Source organism: Hipposideros armiger, unplaced genomic scaffold (genome assembly GCF_001890085.2).
Source record: "Hipposideros armiger isolate ML-2016 unplaced genomic scaffold, ASM189008v1 scaffold_284, whole genome shotgun sequence".
Taxonomy (NCBI): domain Eukaryota; kingdom Metazoa; phylum Chordata; class Mammalia; order Chiroptera; family Hipposideridae; genus Hipposideros; species Hipposideros armiger.
Window position 1 is genome coordinate 2,010,176 of NW_017731634.1, and position 27,464 is coordinate 2,037,639.

A 27,464-nucleotide genomic window follows, 5' to 3' on the forward strand; every position below is an offset into this window, starting at 1 on the left:
CCATCCATCCACCATCCATCCATCCATCCATCCATCCGCTTAGCACTAGAAGCTCCGAGAGCCAGCAGAAGTCAGAGGTCAGCAAGAGGAAGGCCCCGCAGTTGGAGGTGGGCGCGCAGAGCCGGGCTGAGCGGGGGTTGATGAGGCGAAGTGAGGGCAGGGGTCCCGTCCAGGGGCCTGGCACAGGACCCAGAAGGAGCCAGCCACACCGAGATGGGGAGGGGCGGCCAGGCCCACCTCTGGGGACCTGGCCCTCACTGCGGGGCAGGGGGTGACATGCCTGCTGCGTGCACCTGACGTGCCAGCAGAGTGGCCTCAGTCGGAGCGCAGCACCCAGGGGACTCGAGTGCACAGCCCAGGCTCGGCCCTTGGACCCTCAGGGCACCCGGGCCCCACGTGAGTCCTGAAGGGCCGCTCCCCGCACTGGTCTCTCTGCGCCCAGCAGAGCTTGGGGAGTTGAAGCCAGTGGTGCCCCAGCCCTGGGGGTGGGGGGGCCAGGGCCAGGGGGGAGCACAGTGCTCGGCCCACACCTGGCTGAGGGCGACGTGTATCAGCCCAGGACTCCAGGCCCCTTGAGGGCTCAGGGCCCCCACATCTAAGAGCCATGTCTGGATGGGGATGTTGTTGGGGGCCTTGTCCTCTCCCCGGCCCAGTGAGTCCCAGGCTCCCTTACACGTGGGCACACACCTGCACACGCAGGGGACATGCGTGCTCTCACACTCAGCCAGTTTCATGTGTTGGTGCATACACGCCCACCCGCCCACTCACAGGCACTGCCCGGCTGGAGAGCAAACAGACATTTGGGGACCAGTGGGCTGGCCAGGTCTCAGAACCAGGGTCCAGCCCCACCTCCTGTGCGTGAGGCCCAGTCACGCCCCAGATGGTACATTCCTCAGGTCTTCCTGTCCCTGTGCCTCTGGGCACTGACTGTCCCCTGAGGAGCTCAAGTGACCTCAGAGCTGGGATATTCCCAGGAGCCCTCAGGAGGGTGTTCTCAGAGCAGAGGGACCAAGAGGACACTTCCTAGAGGAAGCATATAACCCCCCAAGTCGCAATCCCCATGGGAACCAGAGCCCCATATCGCACAGGCTGGGCCAGGCCCTCACAGAGGCTCCCTACACTGAATCCCCACCCTCTGAATTCCCACCACCCCCTCGGAGCCCCCACTTGCCTCCCTGGGCTTCCACCCTCTTCTCTGAGCCCCACCCCTCGTCAGGTGTCTCACTGAGACTCTTCTCCCTCAAGGGACACACAGAGGAGCCCTGTCCCCTTCCTGAGCCCAGGCCTCCCCTTCTGCAGGGACAGGACACTGTCCCACCACTTCCCACATTCCCCCAACATTTAAGCCTCCATGAGCCGGCCACCCACCTATCCCATCTTCCTGTGGCCCGCTCTTCCTGGGGTCCCATGCCCAGGCAGCCTGCTCTATGCACTCGCCCCCTAATGCTCTGGTAGGGTCTTCCTCGTGCTGACCTCTGACCTCTGTGGCTCTCAGTGCTTCTAGTGCTGTTGGGGCCAGGCAGCCTCTGGGAGCTGAGGTGGTCAATGGGCACCTGCCAGTGGGTGTAAGATAGGCTGTACCCCCCAGGGTGCACCCCACTCCCAGCCTCACCATGCTCAGCACCCCTCCCCACAGGCTGGCGATTGGGGTCCCATCTCAGCAGTGCCCAGCTCGGATGTGTGCTGAGGTGAGCAGGGTCAGGGCGCACGGGGCAGCCTGCCAGACCATAGGGCTGGGGGCAGCAGGAGTGTCATGGGCACCAGGAGCTCCCCCAAAGGCTGCAGGGGACGGGCGCTGGGCTGCAGACTCACAAGTTTGGGGGTGGCATACGTGCGAACTTTGGGTGACACATGGACACACACGTGAGCAGGCTGTCCGTACACATGAGGATGGCAGTGAGAACACAGGTATGGAGGGCTGGGTTGAGCCGGTGAGTGGGGGGCCCACCCAGACTCACGGGTGCCACCGGGGCCCTGAAGAGCGGCTGTGAGCTGAGCTGTTCGTTCCGGAAGGGCTGCTCCAGTGTGCCAGGGGCCTTGGGGAAGTTCACCCAGGCATCCAGCCCCCCGAACCCCCACATCGAAGCCTGCACTGACCCCCCCACAGCCCCACCCCAGGCTGTGACCTCTCACCTCTGAGTCCCCGCCCTCTGCCACCCAGCCTGCCAGGGAGAGGAATGGGATGCCAGCCAATCCCAGAGGCTCCAGGCCACGCCCCTGGCCAGCATGACCTGAGTGTATAAATACACCTGCCAAGACCTACAGCCCGAGAATGCACACCTGCCTTGTCACGCCACACCTGGAAGAACACACGCATTGCTCTGCACACCACCTGCCAGGGACACAGCAAAGGGCGCACCTTCCAGACCAGGGACATTGAGATTGCTGCTGGCAGCCAGCCCCGTGAAGGGACATCTGTCGGGTGGCACACAGGCCAGGCCTGGCCCAGAGGAGAAGGAGAGAAGACTGCTGGAACAGGAACGCTCAGAGCCTCAGAGCCTGGCTGTGGCCAGCCAGGAGGACCATGCCCAGGCACCGCTGACCCTTGGCCACCAGGTAAGGCAGCTCCACTGGCACTCACCTCTGACCTGCATAGGCTCGGGTGGGGCAGCTCTGAGGAGGGTGAGGCCTCAGTGCCAAGAAACCGGTTCTGTGGGGCACACCGCAGTGTGGGGGGGAGCAGCTCACAGTCTCCCAGACACTGCTAAGGCCGCTGCCTTGCCTGCGGCCACCACTGTCATCAGGGCATGGTGACACCTCATGCCGAGATGCGGGGTGGCACTCATGACATCAGTGATGTTACAGTGATTCACAGCAGTCACTCATGATGCAGCAACACCCAAGCCTTCATAGTGTGTCACCGACAGGTCATTCCACTGGCCCACCTGGACTGACCAGCAAGTCAGGGTTGGGGGTCACCTCTGGGGGCCTCCTGAGCTCCATGGGGTCACATGGCCAGGGTCTTTCCAAAGGCCCTGTCTTCTCTGTCCACCACGTGGCTTCCTGAGGTGGCGACTTGGACCCAGTGAAGGGGTGGGGGCAGGGCTGGGGAGGGCCCTGACCAGCAGGCAGGTCACCTGAGCCTGGCCAGGGAGCCAGAGACATTTCCTGTGGAAATGGCTCAGGAGGGAGGACAAAATTGTGTGCTCAGCTCAGGGGACAGTGGGGCCCGTCCACCTCCCGCTCCCCTCCAGTGGGCTTAGGGCTGGCACCAGGCCCTTGTCACCAGCCAGACAAGCTGGCCCTGTGGGTTGGGGCACAGCTTGGAGACAAACCCTCCTCAGGCCAGCATCCCACCCTGCTTAGGTCTCCCCGTCTCCTGCAGACTGACCGGCTCAGCCCAGCCCCCAGCCCCAGCACCCTGACCCTTCCCCAGCCAGGCCTGGTACCCCATCCTTATGTGGCTGCCTGGGCATGTGCAAACCCATCAGGCGCCCACACTGGGATCCATGTTCAAACCCACTTCACCTGGCCCAGAGCCATAGCCTCCTAGGAGGGTGCAGGGCCCACTGGCCAGGCGACCAGCTGAGTCACCTACCCTCCGAGCTGCATTTTCTGCACCCTGGCTGCTGTATGTCACAAGACCCAGGCCCAGCCTTGCAGAACCCAGATCCTAACTGCTATGGACCATTGGCATCATCACCTTTAGTTCTGCCCAGGGGGCACAACCAGGTGGCACAGGGCTAGAAAAAGACATCCACCGAGCAGTCAGCAGGATACCCGTGTGCACACAGCCTCCCTTATCAGACCCTGAAGTCAGGCCTGAGCACCCCCCGACACTCCCCCTGCCTCAGCAGGTGAGAGGCTGAAGGGGGTGGGGTTACTACTTGAGCAGAAAGACGGATTGGAGACAGGTGGGACTTTCTGGAGCTGCCCACAGGTGGGCAGTGTTCTTCCCGGATCTTTTCTTTGGGACTAGTGCCTGGCAAAAGAGGGATGGAGTGAGCCACAGGCTGACCTTGCAGGAAGGGGGCAGGCTGTGGTCACTCATGGTGGTCTCTGTTTGTTCCACAGCTCAGAGCCATGTCATCAGGCCAGCAGGTGTGGCACACGGCCATGCCACACCCTGGCCGGAGCAGCCCCACAGCCACAGTGTCCAGGTCCCCCAGCTCGGCCAGCAACCCCAGGTCCCCCAGTTCGGCCAGCGACCCCAGGTCCCCCAGTTCAGCCAGCGGCCCCAGGTCCCCCTACTCGGCCAGCGATCCCAGGTCCCCCAGTTCGGCCAGCGGCCCCAGGTCCCCCAGCACCCCTGGCTCAGAGAAGGTGGCCTCCCCGCTGGAGTGCTCCATCTGCTTCTCTGGCTATGACAACATCTTCAAGACGCCCAAGGAGCTATCCTGCACTCACGTGTTCTGCTTAGAGTGCCTGGCACGGCTGGCGGCCGCCCAGCCAACAGACCGACTGGGCGGTGAGGCTGTGCCCTGCCCGTTCTGCCGGCAGCCGACCGCTGTGCCTGCCGCCGGAGCCCCCGCGCTGCATACCAGCCGGCAGCTGCAAGCCAAGATGCCGGCACACCTGCGGCGGGAAGAGCCCGTGTGGCTGGAGGGCACCAAGCTGTGCTGCCGGGCCCCGCCCCCCGCCCCTGGCCTCAGCTTCGTGTGCGTGGACGTGGGCCTAAGCAAGCCCCCGGAGCCTGCACCACCCACGCCCACCCCAGGCCCTGCCCCACGCCGCAGCCGCCTGGCCCGCTGCTGGGCGCGCTTAGGGGACTGGAGGCGCATGGCCCTGGTCACCACCCTGCTGCTGGTGCTCTTCTGCGTGGTGCTCTGGCCCGTGCAGTGCGCGCTCAGGACCGGGAACCTGCACTGCCTGACCCGGCCCCCCACCCACGCTGCCACGGCCACCATCACCTACACAGCCACCTTCTCTCTCGGGCCCTTGGCCGACAACTAGGGCTGTCCCATGCTCCACTCATGGGTTCCCAGCCCACAGCTGGAGTCACAGGTGCAGCAGGTGTTGGGAGTCAGTCCCCTGGGGACCCCAGAGGAGCCCTAACATCTCGGCGCCACATTTGGCTTACCTGCCCCCCAGGGGCTGGGTCCTGATAGGGTGGACAAAAGGGTCCCCAAAGCCTCCAAGAATCACAGGCTCCTATGAGCCCCAGAGACCACCACCCTAACTCCCACCATGCAGATGGGGAAACAGGCCCAGGAGAAACAGCCTGGCAAGCACCCTCTCTGCACACACTGAATCGCCCACAGGGGTGGCCCCTTGAGCAGAAAGGACTCGCTGTCCTTATCTTATTTCCACATTTCACCCACGGCTCTTCCCCCTTACGTTCCCCCAGGCAGGGCTGGTCCCTTCCCTTTGCCGGGGGTGCTAATCCTGGCCTCCGACCAGGGGACAGAAGACAGCGGCAGAGCGCTCAGCCCGCCAGTACCCAGCCCACCCTCCTGAATTGTATATTTTAAATAAATTATTTTGTATCCACATTTGGTATGGGGTCCTCATCCTGTGTGCCCACCTCCCTGCACCACTGGGCCCCTCCCTGCAGAAAAGCCCACTGTCTAGCCCTACCCCAATCCAGAGAACACCCCCACTGGATCAGACTCCCAGCAGTCCCTAGGGTGGGTGGGCCCCAGGTTCCAGGCAGTGCAACTCCGGTCCCCTCTGGGCTGTGGATAGGCCGCAGCCGTTCTGCACTTGGCTGCCCTGTAGGTCCATGAGGCTCCCCCAGGGAGGTGGGGAGGGCCCAGAGCACCCAGGACTGGGCCAGGCCTTGGCCTGGTGGTCCAGAGCCCTCCTCCCCCATGTTTAACTGTGGTCACACCAGGCAGCACCCCCAAGAAGCCAAGGCACATGGTCCTGCCAGAAGCCCTGACTGGAGGGCTGCAGAGCCCCATGGCCTAAGGGTGCACAACAGCATAGGCCGTGAGAACCAGTGTGTCCTGAAGACCCACAGACCACAGGTCTCTCCAGTAGACCTTCCTGGGCCTGGTTGGTAAAGCGGCAAAGTCCTGCCAGCCCCCACCGCCACCCCCACACGGTTCTGCTATCGGCCCTGAGAAGCCTGCGCCACCAGGTTGGCATGGCCAACAAAGGCCAGACCGGTTCTGGCTCATGCCAGTCTCAGCCTCCTCACCCCTCACCCCAAAGCCCAGGACTTCCTGCTCCAACCAGCTGGGCCTCTGGCTAGGGTGGGGGGACCCTGGGAGACGCTGGGCTCAGTTGTGGGGACCCAAACACACCCTTTCCCCAGGCCCCAACAAAAACACAGAGCTGGGAATGGCATTTTACTGAAAACATCACAAAGCCACAGCACCATCAAGGATGGGAGGATGCGTGCCACCATGGACCACATGATGGTGACATCGCACCCGTCACACACCAGTCATGCACACGAGCCTTGCCCTCGTCACGGGCAGGGCCAGACATGTGAGGTTGCGCGTGTGGTCACATGAATATCTCACAGCATTCCCTCATTCAACAAGCATGTACCCACCCGTGACTGCAATGTCACGGCCAGGGACTGAGCCGATGCTCGGGCCACATCCCAGACCATACCACTGCGGCAGGGCTGAGGAGGGGTTCTGGAGGTACAAAAGAGCCAAGGCACAAACACGTGGCTAGTCAGGTCAAGCACGGACTGGCCACCAGTTTCCTGGTCACTCATGTCACCCATATAGGCCAACACTCAAACATGTGGTCACTGGTGGCCTCCCACACTGAGACAAGCCACAGCCCTGAAGCCCTGTCCCCTCCACCCTCACTTGGGAGCCCCTGAAGGGACAGGGGCACCAATTGGGACACCCAACGGCCTCTCCCTATTTCTGGGTGTCCAGGTGGGGACGGTCTGAGGGGCAAGACTCCTGGACCTCTTCCCCCAGCGCTCCAGGGCAGGCCACTGTCCTAAGCGCAGTCCGTTGAAGAACGCGAAGGCCGGCTTTCCTGGGCTCGGGGCCTCCTCCGCGGCTCCAGTCGCACCCGGGGCGCCAGCACGCGGGGACCCTCACCTCCCGAGACTCAGCAGATTCTCGTACACGCCGACGGGGGTCTCCGTGGTCCTGCGGGTAGAGAGGGAGTTTTGTCCCTTCGCGCACCCACGCCCAGGCCACGCCCCCGCGGCCTCCCAGCTCCGGGCGGGGACACCGCCCGGCCCCCTCCCGGGACTCCAGCCTGGTTCTGCTCTACGACGCCCTGACTTACGCCGCGGGCGCTCGGGACGGCGTGGGTTCAGGGCCGAGGTCGACGGGCACGGCGCCCACGTTCTGGTAGTCGCGCTCCTCGGACGGCTCGCGCTGGGGGAGGGGACGTCGGTCACCATGGTGACGACCACGCAGGCCCCGCCCCGCCCCGGCCCCGCCCCCACCTGCTCGCGCAGGCGCAGCTGCTCGCCCTGGATGTACCGCTGCAGCGCTAGGTACACGAACTTGTATTGCGCCTCGGTCTGCACCATCCCCGAGCGCTGCCGCCGCACCAGCTGAATCGTCTTGGGAACGTCAATATCGCAGTCCAGCCCTGGGGACGGGTGCGCTCAGGGAGGGCCCGGGAGAGTGGGACAGGCCAGGTGGAAGGGGCGGGATTAAATAAGAGGGGTGGCTCACCCTGCCTGCGGATGAGGTCCACCAAGATGTCAATCACGATGATGGTGCCAGTGCGTCCGATGCCGGCGCTGTGAGGACCGACCAGGAGGCCTGTGGCTCCCGCCCCGGGTTGCACCTGCGCCGCGTGGCCACGCCCCCACCCTACCCCCGGTCGCACCTGCAGTGCACCACCATCGGTCCGGCTCCGGGCGTGCTTCTCTGGGCCTGGTTCACCTCCTCCAGGAAGCCAAGGACGCCGGCGGGCTCGGCCGGGACCCCGTGGTCGGGCCAGCTGAAGTACTGGTAATGCTTCACTGTGCGTGGCGGCTCCTCCTGGGCAGGGCGAGCCGGTGAGCGCAACCCAGACAAGTCTGGGCAGTTCTTAGGTGGGGCCGGCCGCAGGGTCAGAGCAGGTGGGAACTGCTGTGACCCCTGAGTCGGGAGGGGCGCCGGGAATGAGCCAGGAGAAGGCAGGCCATGGCCAGGAAGTGTAGCCAGCTGGGCCAAGGCTGAGCAGAAGGGCACGGGAGGAAAATAGGGGATTGAGGGCTCAGGGGCCCCCACAGATGGCCCCAGGTGGCTCAAGTGCCTGGGAAGGGAAGAAGGAGCAGGTTTTGGGGACAGTGAGTTCTAGTTGGGAAGGGCCAAATGTGAGAGGTCTCTGTTAGAGGGGACTGGTGGGGAGGACTCTGTGCGTGGGACAGAAATAGGCACTGCTGGCATAAAAAGGGGACCGAAGTTGCTGAGATGGGCCAGGAGGAGGCTGTAAAGGGAGGGGCCCATGTGGGTGTGAGGTCACTGAGTTTGTCCACTGGGACCTTGGGGCCTGGTGTTGAGAATGTGGCCTACCTGTGAACACAGCCAAACAGGCCCAGGCCAGGACTGTGTCCACTGGGTTGGAGGGACACAGAAGCCAGCAAGGTCAGTGAAGTTGGGTGGAGCCAGGTAGGGGGTTCTCCCAGCACTGGCCCTCCTAACGCCCAGCACAGACCTGGGGACTCCCTGCCCACTTTGACTCTGGCCTCGCGTGTCCCGTTGCCCTCGAGGCTCACCTGGTCCGGTCGCCACACCTGCAGCTCCCGCACACAGTAGCCCTGGGCCTGGGACTCAGCCACGCTGCACACATGCACACAGCCGTACTCTCGGCTGCCATGCAGCTCTGGCCAGTATCGGAAACATTTGTTCTGGGAGGGGGGTGCTTTGCGTCAACGTTGCTGCAAGTCCACCAGCACCCTTGCCCCTGTGCCCCGTGTGGACACACACATGCACACAGGGGCTCTCCAGGGCCCTCCTCACTCCCCAGAACTTCACAAAGACTGAAGAAGCAAGGCAAGGCCAGCCATGGGGACAAGTCCAGATGAGCACATGGGGACAAGCCTGCGCTCCTACCCGGCCTCGCTCCACTTCCCTGGTGGTCATGACGATGACACGCGTGTTCTCCTGGTGCACCATCATCCAGAAGGCAGATACTGTTGTCGGCAGACAGCCCTGGGTGGCAATGTATACCTTGCCCAGTCCATGGCCTGGCTTATCCTCTGGGTCACTCTGAAAGGGGGTGGGGGTCAGCTGCCTACTGTTTCCAGGATTTAAAGTGCCAGAGAACAAATGCAAGTCTATGCAAATGATATGCAAAGTAGCCCCAGGTGGCTCACACACAGTCCCTCCCACCACGGGCTAGGGAGGGGCTTAGGCTCAATGTTTAATCCAGCCCCCTCTGAGGACCCCTTAGGGGCTGCCACACCCCTTCCCCAAATAACTGAAGCCTGGGGGGCCCTGCCTCTTCCTAGGCCTGCCAGCAGGAGCTCCAGGCTCATAATGGGACAGGTGACTGGCATGTGGCCAGACATGGCTCAGGCTATCCTGTCTGATGCACTGGGCCACACGTGCAGCCACTCACACCTGTCTCACGCACACCCACCCTGATGTAGTTGGCGTTGATGTAGTCGGCTCCAGGCACGCTATCGTCCACACCACGCAGGACAACACGGGTGGTATCAACTGGAAAGGGAAGATGCCGTTCCCAGAGGTCTCTAGGGGACCCCGTTGTGCCGGCTGACCCGCGGTGGGGAGCAGCCCCGCCCCCACCCGCGGCCCCGCCCCCGCCCCCTCACAGGGAAGGATATTCTTGTAACGATTCTTGGGCTTGTTCTCCAGCCGCTGCCCCTCCTTCCGGGGGTACAGGAGCCGGCATTCCTGCTGCTGCAACATCTGGCAGGGTGGAGGTGGCTTCAGCCGAGGCCCGACCCTCCCGCAGAGCCCGCAACACCCATTCCACCTCCCCCGCCCGCGCCCCTCTGCTGGCCCTCCCCTGGCCAGAGGACGGAGTCTGACACCTCGAACTCCTCCCAGAAGCCCTGCTTGGCCTTCTCGCCGACATCCGTGGGTCTGTTGAGCTCCCGCACGCGGCTCTCCATGCTTGTGGCGGTGATCCTTGTGGCCTTGAGGGGCTGGCAGGGAGAGACCGGTGTCCAACCCGGGCAAGGTCCTTCGGCACCCTTTTCCCTGGGTGGGGAGCAGCCCACTCTGGCTCCCAAGGTCACATCAGGGGGCATACCTACCTGCTTGAGGGGCACCACGGCTCCTGACTTCTCCACCATGGGGTTCTTCTTGTAGCGCTCAACCAGGTCGCTGAGGGAGTCGAACCGCTCCCCGCCCCCCACGTCGTACTTCCCATCTGGCTGTGGGATGGCAGTGAGAGGCCTGGCCGTTGCTGCCTCCTGAGCCACACCCCCGCCCTGGCCTTGCCTCCCACCTGGAAGCGGATCATAACGTGGGTGACCGGTGGCCGGTGGTCCTCCTTGTCCGGCTGCTTTGTGAGCACCGAAAGCACAAAGTCCCCAGGCTTGCTCTGACTCTCCCGCACCAGGAAGCTGCCGGGACGACCCTTTTCCAACAGCAGCTTCTCAGCCTCCTTGCCAGACAGGTGCCCATGGTACCACCTGACCCGGGGCAGGAGGTGGGAGCACACGTGAGACTGGGGGTCACAGCCTGGCCAGGTGAGGGGGCACACACCCACACACAGCCGGAAGGCTCCCAGACAGATCCACACAGACATCAGGGGCGCAGGCAGCAGCCCGCCCAGGCCGTTCAGCTTGCCCCGCCCACTTCTCTGACCCGACCCTCCCCAAGAGCCCGCGGGAGGTCGAACACGAGGGCTCTGCAGGGCCCGGGGTGGCCACCAGGTGGCAGCCTGGTCCTCAGCGAGGAGGGGAGCGGGCCGGTGCAGCTCCCTCAGGCCTCAGCCTTGCAGTTGGGAAAACTGAGTCTGGAAGAACCCGCTTACCCCACATCACCAGCCAGTAGGGCAGGGGTAGGCTGGCTGCAGGACTACTGCCCCACACAAACGCCTGCATCCGGTGCCTGGGACCTAGAGGAAATGATGCCCGGACCCCAGGGGAGGACTGTACAGGACACCCAGAAGCCCCCTCGGAGACGCCGGCCGCTCACCGTTCGGACGTGGGGTCCTGGCAGCCCAGCGGGTGCCGAAGCTCGACCGGGGCCCCGCTGCGCTCCCGGAGCAGCGCCCCCCGCTGGCCGGTGTAGTGCTGCACCAGCTCCGCCAGCGTCGCGAACTTCTCCCCACCATACAGATCGTAATAGTCACCAGTGTTCTGGATCTTGATGTGGGTCACCTCGTCTTGGCGCCTGGAAGGGCGGGTGTGACAGCCGCCGTTGGGAGGCCGCTCCCACTGTCACCACCCTCAGCTTCCAGAACAGTGTCTGGACTTTTCCTGCCCCAAGGTCTTGGCCTCTGCCAGGAACAGTCCAGGCCAAGGCCAGGCCTCTGTTCGGCCAGTGTGCAGGCAGCCCTCCATGACAGGTTGGCCTCACTCCAGAGCACCTGCCCGGGGCTTCAGATGACTGGAGACAGACAGGTCCCCAAAACAGCTTCCCCCAGGCCCCACAGTGTGGCCTGAGGAGCCCCAAGGAAGAACGCGGTTCTCCAAGGTGAGGGAAGTCCAGCCTGAGGGCTAACCTCAGTTCCACCTGCTGCCTCAGGTTCAGCGAAGAACCTGGAAAGACCTAGAGCCTTTTGGAAGCCCCCTTCCCCAGACCATCGCTCTCTCACAGACTGACCCTTCCCCATCCAGGGTGCACATGGGTCCAGCTGTCCACTCCCCACCCCTCCTCCCCACACATGGGCTCCAGCCGGACCTGAAGATGGGAGTGAATCACAGCCCTTGCAACCCCATGCCCGCCCCCCGCCCAGGTCCCCCAGAGGACAGGAGGGAGGTCCCCCAAGGACCCCACCTCACTGAGTTCTCCCTGAGGGCCTTTCTAAATGGTTCCCTCCTGCCCAGAGGCTGCCTGGCCAGGCTCCCCACACCCCGCAGAACTCAGGCTCTGGGTGTCCAGCCCCCAGCGGGGTCCTCACTACCCGGATGCTGCCGTCCACCCCTCGGGAGGACTGGGGACCCTTATCCCCACCTGTGCCCCCAGCTGAGGGCACTCAGACTTGAGGCCTCCTGGGGCTGCAGGCTCACTCCCTCCTACCTGACAGACAGCGTGAAGCCCCCGGGGCAGCTCGTGCTGGGTCTCGCCAGGAAGCTCCCATGCCGGCCTCTAGACAGGAGCAGCTTCTCTGCCTGAACCCCACCGATGTTGGGGTGAAACCACCTGGAATGATGATAGCCAGTCGGCGACTCCAGAGAGCCAGGTGACGCTGGGCACACTGTGCAACCCTCCAGTCCTGCCCCACACCCAGCCTCCGGCACCATGTACGCGGCACCCACCCTCAGTGCCGGTGTGGGCCACCCTGAGCTCACGCCCTCCCTGGGCAGACACAGATGGGAGGTGCTGTGTAGTGCTCTGTCTCAGGGCCGAAAACAGTGCCTGGGGGCTAACGCAGGACTCCAGCGTGCACAGCTGCCGGGTGGGCGGGCACAGCAGCAGGTGGCTTAAGTGCAGACGGGAGGATGGATGGCTGCACTTGAGAGGAAGAGCCAGCGGACGAGCGGGAGCTGCTGACCGTGGGGCAGGTGTTGGTGAGGGGCTAGAGAGGGGGTCCCCCTTCCATCCCAGCCCTGCCTTCCTGCGATGCTCCTTTCAGGCCTCCCCCAAGAGATGGGGGACAGCCCCCAGCTCCCACAGGGACAACCAGCGAGGGCCCTCGGCAAGGCCACACATGAGCCCATGTCTGAGATCACAGCTGCTGTTTTGTTTACCCCAGTGGCTTTTATCACAGTGTGTCCCCCCTCCCCCGGTTAGGGCAAGGACTCCTGGGCCCAGGACTGATGGGTCCTTGTGTGGTAGTCCCAGAGTGTCAGCCAGGAGAAGCGGAAATGGCTGAATGAGGGGTGAGGGAGAGAACAGATGCAGGAAAGTCCTCTTCGCTCTGCCCCCTGGTGACCCCCCAGCAGTAACACTGTAACATGAACCTGGTCTGCCATGCCATCTGGTTCAGAAGTGTCCCCTGTTCACTGTGCAGATGACACACAGTGTGGGGGAAGGTGCTCCCAGGGACCTGCATCTGGACCCCAACTTCAACTGTGCTGCTTTGCAAACCCTACACCGAGGCCCCTAAGGCAGCCCCCTAGTCACAACCTGGGCACGTGGGGCAGGGCTGCTGTGCCCTGGGTAGACCATGCCCTGTCTTCACAGTGACCCACGAGATGGAAGCAAGGACAATCGTGCCACCATAGAGATCTTTCTATGAATGGGGTCAGCTCACATCTCTTGTTTAAAAGCCGCTGGAGGACTGGCCGAGTGGCGCGTTGGTTAAGAACTGGCTTGGGATGCCAGAGGGCCCCGGTTCGGATCCCACATATGAGGGCCGGTGACACTGCCCTCTACAGCTAAGATGCTGAACAACAGCTCAACCTGGAGCTGGGCTGCCGTGAGTCCCCGGCAACGGCATAGGCTGCAGCCCCTACTGCAGTGGGTTGCCATGGGCTACCATGTGTGTAGCCAGCAGCCAGCGTGAGCGGCTGTCCAGAAGCCGGTGACTGGTCTGCCTCACCCGGGAAGAGCGCAATGATGGTGCCAACTTGGGCCAGTGAAGCAACATCCTCCTCAACTAGACTGAAGAACAAAAGGACAGCAACTTATCTGTTCCCCTTCCCCCAATTCCCCAGCGCTGCTCCCATCCCCCAATTCCCCAATAAAAATCTTTAAAAAAAAAAAAAGCCCCTGCACCTCCACCCTGTGGGCCTCCTGCTGTTTGTTCCTCCTCTTCCCAAAGGCCACCTGTGCCCTGCTGTCAGCTCCCATCCTGACCCCTCCACGGGGCCACTGTGCCCCTAGTCTGTACTGTCCCACGGGAACCCACAGCATGCCGGGATGTGAACACAAATGCATTAACATTCAACCAGATTCCAGTTCCTCAGTCCCACAGGCCACATTCCACTGCTGAGAGCCAGGGTGACAGTGCAGGACAGACATCTCCACCAACACCACGTGGGGTAATGCTGCTGTCTGAGCTGAGTCCTCCCAAACCTGTGCCCTCGTCTGCCAGCCCCACTGAGACCTTAGCTCTCAGGGCTGTGTGCCAACCTCGGTCCTCCCGGCATCTATCACATGGGCCTCACCTCCTGGAAACCGTCCTTCAAGCTCCCCACACTCCCCTGGTCTCCTGCCCCATCTGGCCGGGGTCTTTTGCTGGGCCCTCCGCCCCCTCTTTCTGACCCCTGGATATTGGAGTCCCCCACCTGTGCCCTACACGTGTCTACACATCCAGCCTTACTTGAGCTCCGAGCTTCAACTCACAGACCCCACTCTTCTTAGCATCCGTTTGGAAAGGTTAACAGCATCTCTATCCTAACATTTGCAAAATTCTAAGCTCCTGATAACACGCAAAGCCCCTGACCTTCGTCCTCCCCATTCAGGGAAGGGGGCCGCCATGCAGCCCCGACCAGGTGGCAGCCCTGGCTCTCTCCCAGCACCACCACCCTGTCCCTCGGCAGCCTCTCAGCTGAACTCCCAAACATGCCCAAGGCTGACCACTCCTCCCACTGCCCTGGGCCAGCGCCCACCAGCTCTTGCCTACACTGTTGATTCCAGGTCTCAGTCCTCACCCATGACCCTTCAGCCAAGGGTAGAAGGCTTCTCAGAAAATGCACCTCAAGCCGCTTCAAGCTGACCAGGGGCCCTCACGGGAGAACTAGGTCCTATTCAGCATTACCACACCCAGCGGCTCACACTGGGAACCCCCGTTCTCCATGTCTGTTCACTGACCTTGTCTGGCCACCTCCACCCGCCCCCGTGGGGCGCAGTTCCCATTTCCTGAGAGGCCTTCCCCAGCCAGCAGTCCAGCTCCACCCCTGCCCCTACCTTCTCTGTGTGGCACTTGTCAACAGCAGACAGGCACATACGTGCTTTTGTGTTTATTTGTCACCCTGTGTCTTCAACACTAGATGTAAGCGCCCATGGGGACAGGCTCTGCTCCGACCGCGATGGGTCCTTAGGGTCCACATTTCACTTCAGAGAGGCCCGGAAGTTCAGGTGACCTGGCCAGAACCACCCAGCACAACAACACGCCCTGAAGGGAGGAAGGACTGCCAGCCAGGCCCTTCCTGAGCTTTGCGCCTGGTGTCCCGAGTTCCCTCCCAAACTGGCTCAAATGGGAACCAGACCTGGGAGCAATTTTGGTCCAGTGGTTCAGCAGGTGAGGCTGCCAGGAAAGCTTCCCAGTGACCTACAGGGCCAGTCACAAGAGAGCAGGCTAGGCCACCAGGAAAAGGGCGATGGCCTCGTGCCGTCCTAGGACCCACACTGACATGCTGCAGAGGGGACTAGAACCCAGCAGAAGGCTTCCTACCCTCCCCAGCCGCCCACTCTGCAGAACCACATCCTGTGCCCAGATGCCCCTCCCCCAGCCCAGCAGCCTCAGACTCAAGTCCAAGATGGGCAATGCCCAGAGTGCGGGGGCAGGGGTTCAGGATGGAGGCCCAGCGTCAAAGCCACAGAGAGGGGTGAAGCGCACCTTGTTTGTCCTTTCAAGGCTCTCAATCATACTTTCCATCACCCTCTCCTCCCCACAAGCTGCCACTGGGTCTATCAGGTGGAAATCTCCAGGGGTGGGGCGTCCTGAGAGGTTGCAACAGCTCACACCCCCGCCCCTGCACCATCCCAGGCCGAGGCAGGGTCTCACATCCCCCTACCCGGCCCTGCCATCCCCACACCCGGCCTGGAGGCACAGCCGGCTGCCCCTGGCTGACGGGGTGGAGGAAGAAAGAGGTAGGAAGCTGTCTACAATGCCCACACCCCCTCTTTGCCAGAGCCCTGGGTCACCTCTGTGCTGAAGGGCTCCCTGCTCTATTTGGGTCAGTGACTCACCCTGTGGTGATGTGGCCAGGTAGGCCCACGAAGGGGGCCAGGGGGTGGGCCAGGCATACTGGGCCCCCAAAAGGTCTTAACAATCTGGGTCCCTCAAGGCCCAGTCCGTACTCAGGAACACAGGACAATACAGGCCACCTAAGAGATCAGCCTGAACCCAGACTGGCCACAGACTGGTCCAGCTCCCTACTTGGCCTTGGTGACCCATCTGTAGATGGCACAGCTCCAACTCTGGGACTCTGGGAGACACATGAATGGCCTGCTAACACGCCTACACACGATACAGGGGCTGGACACGCCTGCAGGACAGACTCTTGTGATGGTGGGAGGCACGTGGGCAGTGGAGAGGGGTCCTGGGTTGGAACTCCAGGGCTGAGGTGCAGAGGGCACAGGCAGTGTCCCTTCCCATCTTCCTGCCCCTGGACCAGGCTCCACCACGGGCGGGCGCCCCCCCTTCCCTCGGCCTCCCACCACTGCTTCCCAGAGGAATTTCAATCTACCAGGTTCCGCCCTGTCTATACAGAACCAAATTAACTAGACACGTGCTTTCCTTTCCAACCCCTGGACCCAAGAGCTGCCCGAGGAGGGGCTCTGACTCCCCTCCCCTACGGCAGCTACTCCCCATGGGGCACAGCCCTCGCCCAGGCACCACTATCAGCACATCATGCCACAGAGCTGGGAGCCCTGCGGTGAGTGGTGCTGATGGGTGGTGGTGCCCGTTGACCCACAAACCACAGGGCCACGGGAAAGGGACATGGGGCGGGGGCAGGCGCAGGGGATGGGCTTTATTTGGGATTTGGTCCAGCCTGCCCAGGCCTGATAGGGGTGTAGGCAGGGGCCCAGGGGCCAGAGGAGTGACAGTCCAGATGGTCATCAGAGGGTGGGGCAGGGAGGGGTTGGCAAGGGCGGGCAGAGCCCTGCCCGGGGCTTTCCCAGGCTGGCCCAGGGTCACACGCACATGACATGGTCATGGCCTTCTCTGAGCGCCAGAACTTGCCCAGGAGACAAATAAGAGTGAGGCTGACAGAAGCCCGAGGGGTCATTCCAACCACACCCCAAAACCCCCTCCTCCCTGAGTTCCGGCTAGATGTTAAACCTTGGAACCCCAGGGCTTTGGGGCTGATGAGTTCTTAGAGATCCAACTCACATCCACTATTCCTGCGCCCAAGAGGGCCCATGACCCTGCTGAGGCCGGTGTGCCGGGCAGCCTCCTCACAACACCCCGCGCAGAAACCCTGGGACCCTCACTCCTGAGGCACTGCTGGCAGGAGGTGGGGAGAGCAGGGGTCTCTGCCTTGGGCTAAGGACCTTGCTCAGGCAGAGAGAAGCTCTGTGGGCCCTGTAGATCAGACCTTGTCCAGCCCCTCATAGATCTAGGGAGTCACTCAGAGTCATAGGGTGACCCGTCCTGTGACCTCTGGCCTCACCAAGCCCCAGAAGAGGGTATTCTGGATGTACCAAGTGCCAGGAAGCAGTGACATGTGTCTTATACCTGTGTGGCTCCCCACTCACAGGCACATGGCTCTTGAATCTGAGCTCACACGCGTGTGTGTGTGTGTGTGTGTGCACACACCCAGGGAGCAGGGATTCAGCAGAAAGAGCAGGAAGTGCCCGGTTCCTGTCACACTCTCCATGGAGGCAGGAAGCCGGAGACCTGGGGCCTGTTTGGCTCTCACACGCGTCACTGCCAGGGAGCCTGTCCTCTAAACCTGGCCCCCCGAGAGGGTCTGGAGGGGACATAAGCCTGTTGAGCAAGGGCTGGTCCTTGCAGGTGGGGATGATCAAGGGACCAAGTCCAGAGCGGGAGACTAGACCCTCTGGGACCTCCCACTGCTTCTGCCCTCAGTTTCAGGCCTAGGGAAGGGAGAGGTGCCCCGCCAAGGGGAACACATCTCTGGTGGCCAAAAGGGAGCCTGGAGCAGGGCAAAGGGTCCAAAGGGGAGACAGAGGGAGTGTCTGCCAGTGTCCTGACATCTGTTGCCCACTCTACGCTCCAGACACTGCCACCCACCACCTTCAGGGCCCATTCCGTACCCTATGGTCAGGGCACCTCTGACCTCCACCCTGGCCCATCCCCCGATGGGAGTGCGTCCTTTCCACCCTCCTTAGTGAGGCTGGCCTCGGTATGGACCCCAGCATCTGGCCCTGGCTATGGCGGGGGTGGGGGTGCCGTGTCAGGATGTCAGGTCTGAGGGCGACCTGGCCGGGAGTGCAAGACGTCCCAGAGTCGCATCTCGCCTGCGGTTCCCAAGTGCATCTCCTGGAGTCGCGGCGTCGGGCCACCGGGCAGCCCTGGCTCACCTGCGCGAGGTCATGTCTGCTCCGCACCCAGCGCTCCGCCGGGTCCAGGCGGCCGCGCCCTCGGGCCGCTCCGAGGAGGCCACGCCTATCTTATAAGCCCCGCCCAGAGACCCCGCCCACTGCGAGGCCCCACCCCGGGCTTCCTTAAAGGCGCCGCGCCCATGCGTCTCGCTGTGTCGCCGGGGAAATTGAGATAAAGCAGGTTTTCGAGGGCGCTGAGCTTCAGGCGGAGGGGCTCACACGGGCGTCAGGACTTGGAGGGCGAAGGCGCGATGCGGCCCCAGCCCCCCCGGCCGCGTCCGAGTTATCAAAAACGGATCGGCGCCGGGTACTGCTCTCCGGGGTGCCTCCTTCCAGGAGCCTCCAGGCCTTCGCGGGCACTGCCTTCGAAATGAGGGCGGAGGGTGCCCAGTAGACCCCAAAAGGGTGCAGGTGGGAGGATCCCACGTGATAATCAGGCCTTTGGTCTCAGCCCTCCTAAGCGGCCGCCACCCTCTCTGCCGGCCGCTGGCTCCTCACGGTCTAAGCGGTGCTCACGCCCGCTGAGCTCAGGGCGTCTGCTCATGCTACAGCTGCCCCCACCCCCGGATGCCTCTCAGTTGGCCTGGGGCCACTTCTGCCCCCCTTTCCCCTAGTGGCCGAACCACCTTTCGCGAGCCTGTCCCTGGGGGGGGGGCGCCTCACCTGGGCACTCATCCTTTAGATTCCCCGTTAAAAGTCAGGGACTTCAGGGCCGGCTGAGTGGCTCAGTTGGTTAAGAGCTCGCAATAGCGGTTCAATTCTCCGCCTGAGCTGAGCTGCGCCAACACGTGGCAGGATGGCTCAGCTAAAAAAACAAACAAACAAACAAACAAACAAAAGAGTTAGGGACTTCAGGGCCTCTCCTGCCCAGCCCCCTCCACCCCCTTTTCAGAAGTGGCGCCTTCTGCTGCTTCCAACTCCTGATTCCAAATCCCCACCCACAGCTGCTGACAGTTTAGCCGACTGAGTGTCCGGCTAAGGGTCCTGCACTAAGAGCCCCTCCTCCTTCTGGAAGCACTGGCTCCCTCTCGGCACTGTGGGGAGCCCCTCCACATGCATGACAGTGGTCCAGCACCTCATGTCCATCAGTGCCTCCCCCATCCTGCGTCCAGCCCAGCACAGGCCTATCCATTCTACCCCAAACCCCTCCCTTCTCTCCATTTGTCCCTGGGCCCCATCCAGCACTCTGTCCCACAGAGCAGGTACTGACAACTCCTGCTCCAACCCCTTCAGGCGCTTCCTGCAGCTCTTCAAGCAGAGCCCCAAGGCCTCTTCCCAGGACTGCCAGGCCCGCGGGATCTGCCTGCTCCCTCCACCCTGACCCATGGATGGCCTGTCCATCCTGCACACCGGCCACCAGCTGTTCCTTCTTCTGCCAAGCATCCTCCTCCAGCAACTTGCTCACATTTCAGGTCTGCATTGGAGTTTCAGCTTTTCTGAGACCTTTCCTGGAGCCCCAGACTAGTCCTGCCCCGTCCCCTGTGCCCACTGTCCCCTGCTTGCCAACCCCCAGCGCCTGGGAGTCAGGGCCTCTCTCCTCTGACTCCCAGCACATGACAGCTGTCTGGCTACATTCCTACTTGTCTTTTTTTTTTTTTTTAAGATTTTATTGGGGAATTGGGGAAGGGGAACAGACAAGTTGCTGTCCTTTTGTTCTTCAGTCTAGTTGTGGAGGATATCGCTTCACTGGCCCATGTTGGTATTGTGATCCTTGTGCTCTTCCCGGCTGAGGCAAAACGGTTGCCAGCCATTGGACGTCTGCCCACAGCAGCTCACAGCAGCTGGCCACTCACACTGGCTGCTGGCCACACACGATAGCTCACGGCAGCCCACTGCAGCCTACACCGTCGCCGGCGACTCACGGAAGCCCAGCTCCAGGTCGAGCTGTTGTTCACCATCTTAGCTGAAGAGGGCAGTGTCACTGGCCCTCATGTGGGATCTGAACCGGCAGTCCTGCTGCTCAGAGCTGGTGTCCCAAGCTAACTCTTAACCAACGAGCCACTCAGCCGGCTCCCCACTTGTCTCTTGACGAGCACATTAGTGCATAAGGGATGGGAACGTGAAGGTCTGCACTGGCTAACCGATTGCCTGGGTGCTGAGCTTATGAAAGTTCTTATTTTCATTTTGTTTTTTTCTACTGAAACAAAATTTAAAAAGAACACAGATATCTTTAATAAGTCAGGAGTTCCAGGAAGGAGGCCACATACCCTCCCTTCTTTCCTGCTCCTGGTTAGAGGCTCACAGCTGCTGCACAGGCCGAACCCCTGAGCTTTCTACTGAGGGTCTCCCAGCCTGAGCCAGTGAAAAGGGCCACCTGCCACCCCCCACATTACCCTAGCTGCCCCCAGGCCCCTGCCCCCACTCACCCAGGTTCCCCCCTGGCCCTCCCTGCCCTTAGTGCAGCAAGGCCACTCTCCTCAGACAGCATCCCTTCTCATTCTGGGATTACAGACACACACGCATAGGCAGACACGTGTGCAGACACATGCACACAGGGGAAGTGTGGGGGGTGCCTGGAAGGCCACCTGGAATGCCACCTCCACAGGCCCTGCCCCGCCGGCTCCACGCACAAGTATGCACACTCACTGCACAGGGGCTCTTTGCCAAAAGCAGCCCCCCGCCCCACTGCAGGCCCCCCCTCCATCCAGAGCCATCTAAGGGAGCTTGAGACATTTGCCACCATGAAACTGAATAAGAAGCCACAGGAGAGAAGCCAGCCAGGTGGGACTGGCGGGACAGACGCAAGCACCTCTTCCAACATGTTCAGACTTTATTTCATGGTGATTGACACACATATAGATTGGAGTTAGTAATGTGACACATGGGGCTCCCTTCAGTTCCTGGGCCTCATATCCCAGCCACAGCTGTGGGAGTAGGGACTGCGACTGCCTCCAGTACAAGGGCGGGTGGGTGGGGTGAGGTGGGTTGGCATGAGATGCAATGTTGCAGTTTAAGGCTTTTCTGGCTTCACAGCCATCTCTGCCACCCCTGCACCCAATCCTTGGCCTTGGTCAGACACCCGAATAGCCCCTGGTCATTCTTGGACAAGGACAACCACCGCTCACACCAGAAGTGAAGTCAGGGCTTGGTGTGCAGTGTCCTCAGTGCTCTCAGGCAAGGACGGGAAAGAGGTCACTGGCACAGATGTCAAATAAAATCAATGCATGAAGAACTCTGGCTGGTAGTCAGGCCTGGACATCAGTCCTTGAGACAGGGTGCTGGCTGCCCAGGCAAGCAGGCAATGGACGTCAACCGTACCACACAGTGGCCCGCTCCCTCTTGGGGTTCTTCGCGGGGTCTGAGGTGTCAGAGGAAATACAGTCATGTCCAGGGTGGATGGGCGGATGGGCAGGGCCAGCTGAGGGCCAGAGCTCCTGGAGCAGGCCTGGGCCTGGCCTCTGCTCTCCAGCACCCTGGGACTGTTGGACACAGTTGGGAGGTGGCGCAATGTGTCCCCAACAGTAATGTCTTTTCTTAGTCACAGTATTGGCACAGGGGGCCCAGGAGGGGCCAGCGAGGCTCAGGGCTACTCCTGGCGAGGCTGGCCCGTTCACAGCACACGCAGGACGAGGACCGGCTCAGTCGGAGCTAAGCTTCCCACTGTGGGGACGCAGGCCTCACCAGGTGCAGCATGGGTGATGTGTATGGGGAGTCTGCTGACAGGCCGGAGAACACAACAGCTCAGCACAGGTGGATACACGGGGAAGCACAGTACGAGGGCTGGGACACGGTGGCCCAGGGTGGAGGGGTGTGTCCTGAGGCCGCCGTCTGAGCCAAGCCCTCCATGTAGCCATATCAACCTTGTGAGTCCCTTGGCACCGAGTTTGTCTCTGCAGCTCGCCTGCCTGGGTGGGAGGGTGGATGGGCCAGGAGTCCCTCCGGCCAAAACACAGGCAAGAAAATCATTTCAAAAAAGCAACAAGTTTACAAAAATAGAAAATAATTACAGCAGGGTGAGCGGTGGGCTGTAGTGAGGCTCACGGGGCAGGACAGGGCCGAAGCTCTGGTTTGGTAACCGCGTCCTCCAGCAGGTGCAGTGGCCGCCGCCCCACCACCACATCCCGCAGGCAGCCCACGAAGCCCGTGCTGTAGGCTTTCGGCAGGGCCTGGCCCACTGGCAGCTTCTCCAGGCCTCCTGCAGGATACAAGGGAGGTTACCCAGCGGTGAATCAGTGATGGGCAGGCCAGGTCACTGGCGGGCACAGTGACCCACCAGCACCTGAATGACGAAGTGAGTTACCTGGAGCCTGTCAGTGCCAGGGGGTGGGGTGGGAGGTGGGGCCAGGTGACTAGCAGACATGCTCCAGCCACCCTGGGAACTGCAGGGGACAGGGCACTAACTCTGGCCGGCCCCTCTGCTGTTCTCTGTAGGGCTGACTCAGGTGCCACTCTCAGTGGCAGGCCCCAGGGGATGGGGTCTGTCCATCAGAGATTCTGAGACTCTCCCCTAGCTTCCCCCCAGAACACTCACCCAGCCACAGGGCTCCGTCTGTGTCCAGCTGTGTGGCGCCCAGCGGGGAAGAGCCAGTCACAGGGGCCTCATTGCCCACTTGAAGGGAACCTTCCCTCTGCTCCCTGGGGGTTCAAGTGGTGTGAAGCCATCAGGTCTCCAGAGGGCCTGCCCTGCCACCTCCAGGTCCTGAGCCCCAGGACCTCCACCAAGTGTCACCCCTGGGGGCCAGGACGAGGTGGCACTGACCCCAAGAAGAGTACCCGGTGGCCAGGGCAGGGGGGTGTCACGTGGGTCAAGCTTTATTGGAGGGGCTCAGAACAGAGGGCCATGTCCTCAACCAGTGCGTGAGCAAGGACTGCCTTTTTAGATCAGGGGTTCCCCGGCCCTCACTGCTGTGTACTCTTATTCCTCGCCCCACTGGCTGTGACCTTGGGTCAGGCAGCTGTCCCCACCCGCCTGCCGCCTGAGCCACCAGTGACCCAGCACGCCCTGGCTGGGCAAGTCCAGGCACCTCCCGCCACTATTCTTGGTGTGCCCCAGGCTCCCCGCTGACCTGTGCGCCCTGACCCGCAGCCAGCGGTTGGTGTTGACAGGCACAGTGGAGCGCAGCACCACGGGCTGGGAGCCCAGATCATAGGTCAGCTGCAGGCGTCCATCCACGATGGCCAGTGCCATGTAGTCAGCCCGTTCCGTGGCCTTGCCGCTCCACAGCAGCAGCCCCTGCGTGGCCTCGGTGCGCAAGCTCAGCTCGAAGTGGTCACTCTGCAGCGCCTTCTCGCTGGTGGGCAGAGAGATGGTCAGAGCCTCTGGGAGGGTGGCCGGGGACAGAGTGGACAAGGGAGGGGGCCAAGAGCCACGGCTGCAGAGGCCACAGGGGCAGCTGATGCAACCGGGGGTGGATGGGTGGGCAGGTGGGCAGACACCAACAGTGGGACAGATGGCCCAGGCAGATGGTGGGAGGTAGGGCCAGACACAGGAGCAGAGGAGCAGAGGTGGACAGACGGAGGGACAGCTCAGCAGAGACAATCAGAGGCGGGAAGACCGCAGGGGCTGGGGAGCCACATGCTTACCTGCGAAGGGCCCCGGAACCTGGACCTTCGGGGCTTAGAAGCAGGAAGAGAGGGAGGCAGATGAGCAGAGGACAGACAGGTTGCAGTGCAGGGTGGGCAGGGACCCGCAGCAGCCCCCACGCCCACCCACCATGGAGCCCTGGCAATGACACACGTGCAACACACCCAGGCCAGGTGCAGAGTTCAAGAGGTGAGGCCTGTGGTGGCATGAAATGGAGTCTGAGAGCGGCTCCCAGCTCAGGAGAGGCCCCTGATATCCCAATGCACATGTGCACATTGCACATATGCGCACACAGATGCTCATGTGCATGTGCAGACGTGTGTGCACCACGACTACTGTGAGGGGAATGGCTGCAGAGGGTGGATGGTGATGGGCCTTCAGCATATATCCTGAGAGGGGGTGACACCCCCCTCCAAGTTAGGAAACTGAGCCTCGTGCTGCATAAACAGCCCCCGGCCCAGTCCTCTTCTGTGGGGGATGGGAGTTCCACCTGTGCCTCAGTGGGTGAGGAGCAGAGAGTGGGGAATGGAGTGAAGGTGGAGGTGAAGGTGGGGGCCAAAGTGCTACTTACGCTGGGATCTCATTGGTCAGTTCGCTTGGAAACAAAGAGACAGAGACAGTGAGAAGGAAGGAGGGTAGAGGAGGGCAGTGGGCAGGCGGAGTGGGTGGACACCAGGCCTGACCTTCCCAGCCATCAAGCCGAGGGCAGATGTGGAGTGTCCAGCGTCTCAACCTGCACGGCGTGCAGACAGGACCAGATGGACAGCAGAGTGCACAGGGGCGCCCAGGTCCCAAGCGTCATGTTACCTCTCAGTCACGGCGTTGAGGTACTCGACGTAGGTCCGTCCATCAAAGGCCAGTGTGTCCAGGTCCCCTGCTGACTTCTCGATCAGCCCTGGGATCGACCAGTCAGGGTGAGGGCCGGTCCGGGGGGTGGGGGGTGGCAGTGGGGGGGCCCTGTGCCCATGATGCTCACCCTTCTCACAGTGCAGACCCAAGAAGCCCTCAGGACACAGGCACTCGTAGGAGGCCTCCCGAGGGAGACAGGAGGCTCCATTGAGGCAAGGGTGGCCTGAGGCCTGGGTACAAGGGTGGTCTGCAAAGGATGAGACATCCACCGCCCGCACCACGTGCTCCTGGGTCAGCAGCTGGTGGCCTTTCAGAGAGACCTGGGGGAGGGAGGGAGTGAGGGCCGCGATCTTGCCTGGGGTAGTCCCTGCTGCCGTGGCCTCAGCCCCGCCCCACCTACCAGCTGGATGGCACCGTCGAAGCCAGAGGACACAGTGGCTGCCCGGGCCAGCTTGCTGAAGTCAGGGGCCCCCCCCACGTAGAGCGGTTCCTTCAGGTTGAGGACAGTGTGTGGCACCTGGTGGAGCATGCTGGGTGAGGGGCTGTGGAGCCTGTCCCCTGGGCAGGGACAGGACACTGCGCCCCGCCCAAGGGCCTGCCCCTCGCCCACCAGCCTATCTAGGAGGCAGAGTTAATCACACAGACTGGGTGACGTGGGGCTTAGTGTGGGGGGAGAGGGACTACTCTAGGGCTGGAGGTGGCAGAAGATGGATGAGCGGGATGAGCAGAGAAACCGGTACCTTTCGGGATTTCTGACATCCGAACAGCGGGGTGGGGGTTGCAGAGCAAGGCCAGAGAGCAGTGGGAGCAGAGGAGACAGACAGACAGGGGCACAGGACAGACGGAGAGAAAAGAGTTCGGTGAGAGGCGGTGTGGGGTGAGGCTGCCATGCCTCGCAGGAGAAGGGGGCTCACGGCCTGGCGACACTCACCGGGGACTCCCCCAGCACACGGGGCCCGCTGCCGACGCGCATGGCGCCCTTGCGGCCATTCCGCTCCAGTGACACGCTGGTCCAGGTGCCCAGGGCCACCGGCTCCTCGCTCCTGGGGGGAGGGGCACCATGAGTGTTGCCACCAGCCCACCCAGGGTCTGCCTGATGCCACTGCGTGTCCCCAGCCTTGCTCCCTGTCCCAGCCACACATGCACACCTGATTACTGCTGCCCCCTTGCCCAGGTCATAACGGAACTCCAGGTGGTGGTCACGCAGCGCCAGCGACACAAAGTCTCCCCTGCCGTCTGTCTTCTGCCCGTTGTAGAGGAGTAGGCCGCTGGGGCCCCGGGCCAGGAACACCACCTCCAGCTCCATCTTCTCCCTGGGGTCACATGGGTCAGGTGGGGAGAACCTCGATGCCCGTGGGCTGGCCGGGGGCTAGGGGCTGCTGCCCCTCATCCACCCCTTCTGTCCCACTGACCCCAGGTCCCGCTCAAAAGTGTGCAGGCCTCTGAGCTCCAGGTAGGAGAAGCCGTTGAAGTCAGCCAGGAAGGGCCGGTCATCATTCCCTTCTGAGACTGTGGAGGATGAGAGGGGGTCACACAGGGGCACTGAGTCCTGACCCTTGGGGTCCCCTGCACCCCCACTGCTCTGTGAGTCCCAACACTAGCCTGACCCAACCCTAAACTCAAGCCTGAATGCTTGACCCTCACCCTCCTTCCTGCCCTGAGAGCCCGGTGCCCTCACCTGTTTGGCAGAGAGTGCCGCCTCGTCCCAGGGGACACTCACACTTGGCCTCACCCCCAGGCAGCACTCGGCATGGGGCTGCCCCATGGCAGGGGTTCGGGTGACAGGGGTTCTTCTCATCGGCACAGGTTGGGCCTGGAGAGAGACAGGATGAGGTCCCAGGAGGCTTGAGCCCCAGCCCAGACACACAGGTACCCCCTCTGCCCCAGTACCCGACCCAGGCCCTGCTCTCACCGAAGCGGCCAGGTGGGCACTGACAGTGGAACATGCCTGCCTCCAGAGCCTCGCACGTGGCCCCGCCAAGGCAGGGGCTGGGCAGGCAGGGGTGGTCCCCGCACTCGCCCACGCTGGAGCTTCTGGCCACGGCCCCCTCCCAGCTGCTGAGCTCCAACCTCTGGTTGTTGATGTCCAGCAGGCGGATGCAGCCCCTGAGGCCAGCGCTGACAGAAGTCCGCTCAAGCACCCTGCCACCAGCACGAGGGTAGGGATCAGAGGCTAGAGGCACCCTCTCTCATAGCCAGCTGTGACACTGGCATCGCCAATCAGCCGGGGTCAGGGGCCAGGGGTCACGGCTTCTGCCATCCCCCCCTTGGTGCTCACAAATGGCCAGTCCCCAAAACAGGACAGATGTGGGAGGTAGGCTGAGGGTCAAGGGTTGAGACTGAAGGTCAGTCCAGCCCCTCCTTGGTGGTCACATGGCAGCCTGGTCCTTGGGGATGCCACCCACAGATGGGACAAAATCAGGGTCAGGGTCAAGAGTGGGGGTTGAGGTCAGGGTCAGAACCACTGTCCACATTATCTCTTCACCCCCTTTGTATCATTTCTTCACCCCCTTTGTTATTCACAGATATCTTGGGCTTCCTCAATGCAGCCAACAAGAATCAGAGCTCAGGACCAAGGTCAGGGGTCGGGGTTGGGTCAGGGCCACCCCATCCCTCCTTAATGCTCACGCCGTAGCCTGGTCCTCTGGGACGCCGCCCACAAAGAGGTCTGTGTCCAGGTTGAGGCCGTCAGTGCCACTGGGGCTCTGGCCCAGGACAGGGGTCTCACCGTCCACTGAGAGCGTACCCTGACGCCAGTGCCTAGACAGCTCCAGACGATGCCACCGGCCGGGCTGGATGCGCACTGTGCTGGTCAGCACCGCAGGCCCCGAACCTGTGTCAAATCTGGGGGCACAGGAGCAGGCGCTCAGGACAGCCACAGGGAGCCAGGACAATTGCCCAGTCCTGCGGGTCACCCCACCCACTCTGCCCACCAGAGTTGCACCTGGCCCTGCCCTTCCTGGCCACGCCCC

At 62.4% G+C, this 27,464-nt stretch overlaps 3 protein-coding genes across 22 annotated transcripts in view; 1 reads left to right on the top strand and 2 right to left on the bottom strand.

Annotated features, from left to right (window-relative positions):
* Positions 1–14: 14 nt before the first annotated feature.
* On the top strand, positions 15–5,390 carry RNF223 (ring finger protein 223). Its single transcript, XM_019658428.1, has 2 exons — positions 15–2,556; positions 4,015–5,390. The coding sequence occupies exon 2, from the start codon at positions 4,024–4,026 to the stop codon at positions 4,891–4,893; it is 870 nt and encodes a 289-aa protein (XP_019513973.1). The 5' UTR covers positions 15–2,556; positions 4,015–4,023; the 3' UTR covers positions 4,894–5,390.
* An 830-nt stretch (positions 5,391–6,220) lies between these two features.
* On the bottom strand, positions 6,221–18,170 carry LOC109391216 (tyrosine-protein phosphatase non-receptor type 11-like). Of its 10 annotated transcripts, XM_019658608.1 has the most exons (16): positions 18,099–18,170; positions 12,018–12,140; positions 10,971–11,168; positions 10,276–10,462; positions 10,082–10,201; positions 9,857–9,970; positions 9,635–9,731; positions 9,442–9,521; positions 8,913–9,068; positions 8,576–8,707; positions 7,702–7,856; positions 7,545–7,612; positions 7,310–7,458; positions 7,147–7,238; positions 6,954–7,004; positions 6,221–6,530 (listed from the first exon to the last, which is right to left on the bottom strand). In XM_019658608.1, exons 1-16 carry the CDS (start codon positions 18,110–18,112, stop codon positions 6,407–6,409), a joined length of 1,860 nt encoding a protein of 619 aa, XP_019514153.1. In that variant the 5' UTR covers positions 18,113–18,170; the 3' UTR covers positions 6,221–6,406. The 10 variants fall into 10 exon arrangements, with proteins under 10 accessions (XP_019514153.1, XP_019514148.1, XP_019514149.1 ...); XM_019658603.1 differs by having other exon boundaries at positions 9,857–10,201; XM_019658604.1 differs by lacking the exon at positions 18,099–18,170 and having other exon boundaries at positions 12,018–13,131.
* Positions 18,171–20,871: 2,701 nt separating this feature from the next.
* Positions 20,872–27,464, bottom strand: part of AGRN (agrin) — a 33,771-nt gene continuing 27,178 nt past the window's right edge. For 4 of the 11 annotated variants that reach the window (XM_019658503.1, XM_019658496.1, XM_019658504.1 and 1 more), the window contains 15 exons: positions 27,121–27,336; positions 26,405–26,634; positions 26,171–26,305; positions 25,905–26,001; positions 25,641–25,805; positions 25,424–25,535; positions 25,233–25,244; positions 24,893–25,009; positions 24,620–24,812; positions 24,451–24,538; positions 24,215–24,238; positions 23,643–23,675; positions 23,126–23,350; positions 22,591–22,694; positions 20,872–22,254 (listed from right to left, as the gene is read on the bottom strand). In XM_019658503.1, coding sequence (XP_019514048.1) covers positions 22,097–22,254; positions 22,591–22,694; positions 23,126–23,350; positions 23,643–23,675; positions 24,215–24,238; positions 24,451–24,538; positions 24,620–24,812; positions 24,893–25,009; positions 25,233–25,244; positions 25,424–25,535; positions 25,641–25,805; positions 25,905–26,001; positions 26,171–26,305; positions 26,405–26,634; positions 27,121–27,336 — 1,909 coding nt within the window. In that variant the 3' untranslated portion in view covers positions 20,872–22,096. The remainder of the gene's footprint in view (positions 22,255–22,590; positions 22,695–23,125; positions 23,351–23,642; positions 23,676–24,214; positions 24,239–24,450; positions 24,539–24,619; positions 24,813–24,892; positions 25,010–25,232; positions 25,245–25,423; positions 25,536–25,640; positions 25,806–25,904; positions 26,002–26,170; positions 26,306–26,404; positions 26,635–27,120; positions 27,337–27,464) is intronic. The other 7 variants (XM_019658501.1, XM_019658506.1, XM_019658497.1 and 4 more) reach the window with 6 other exon arrangements.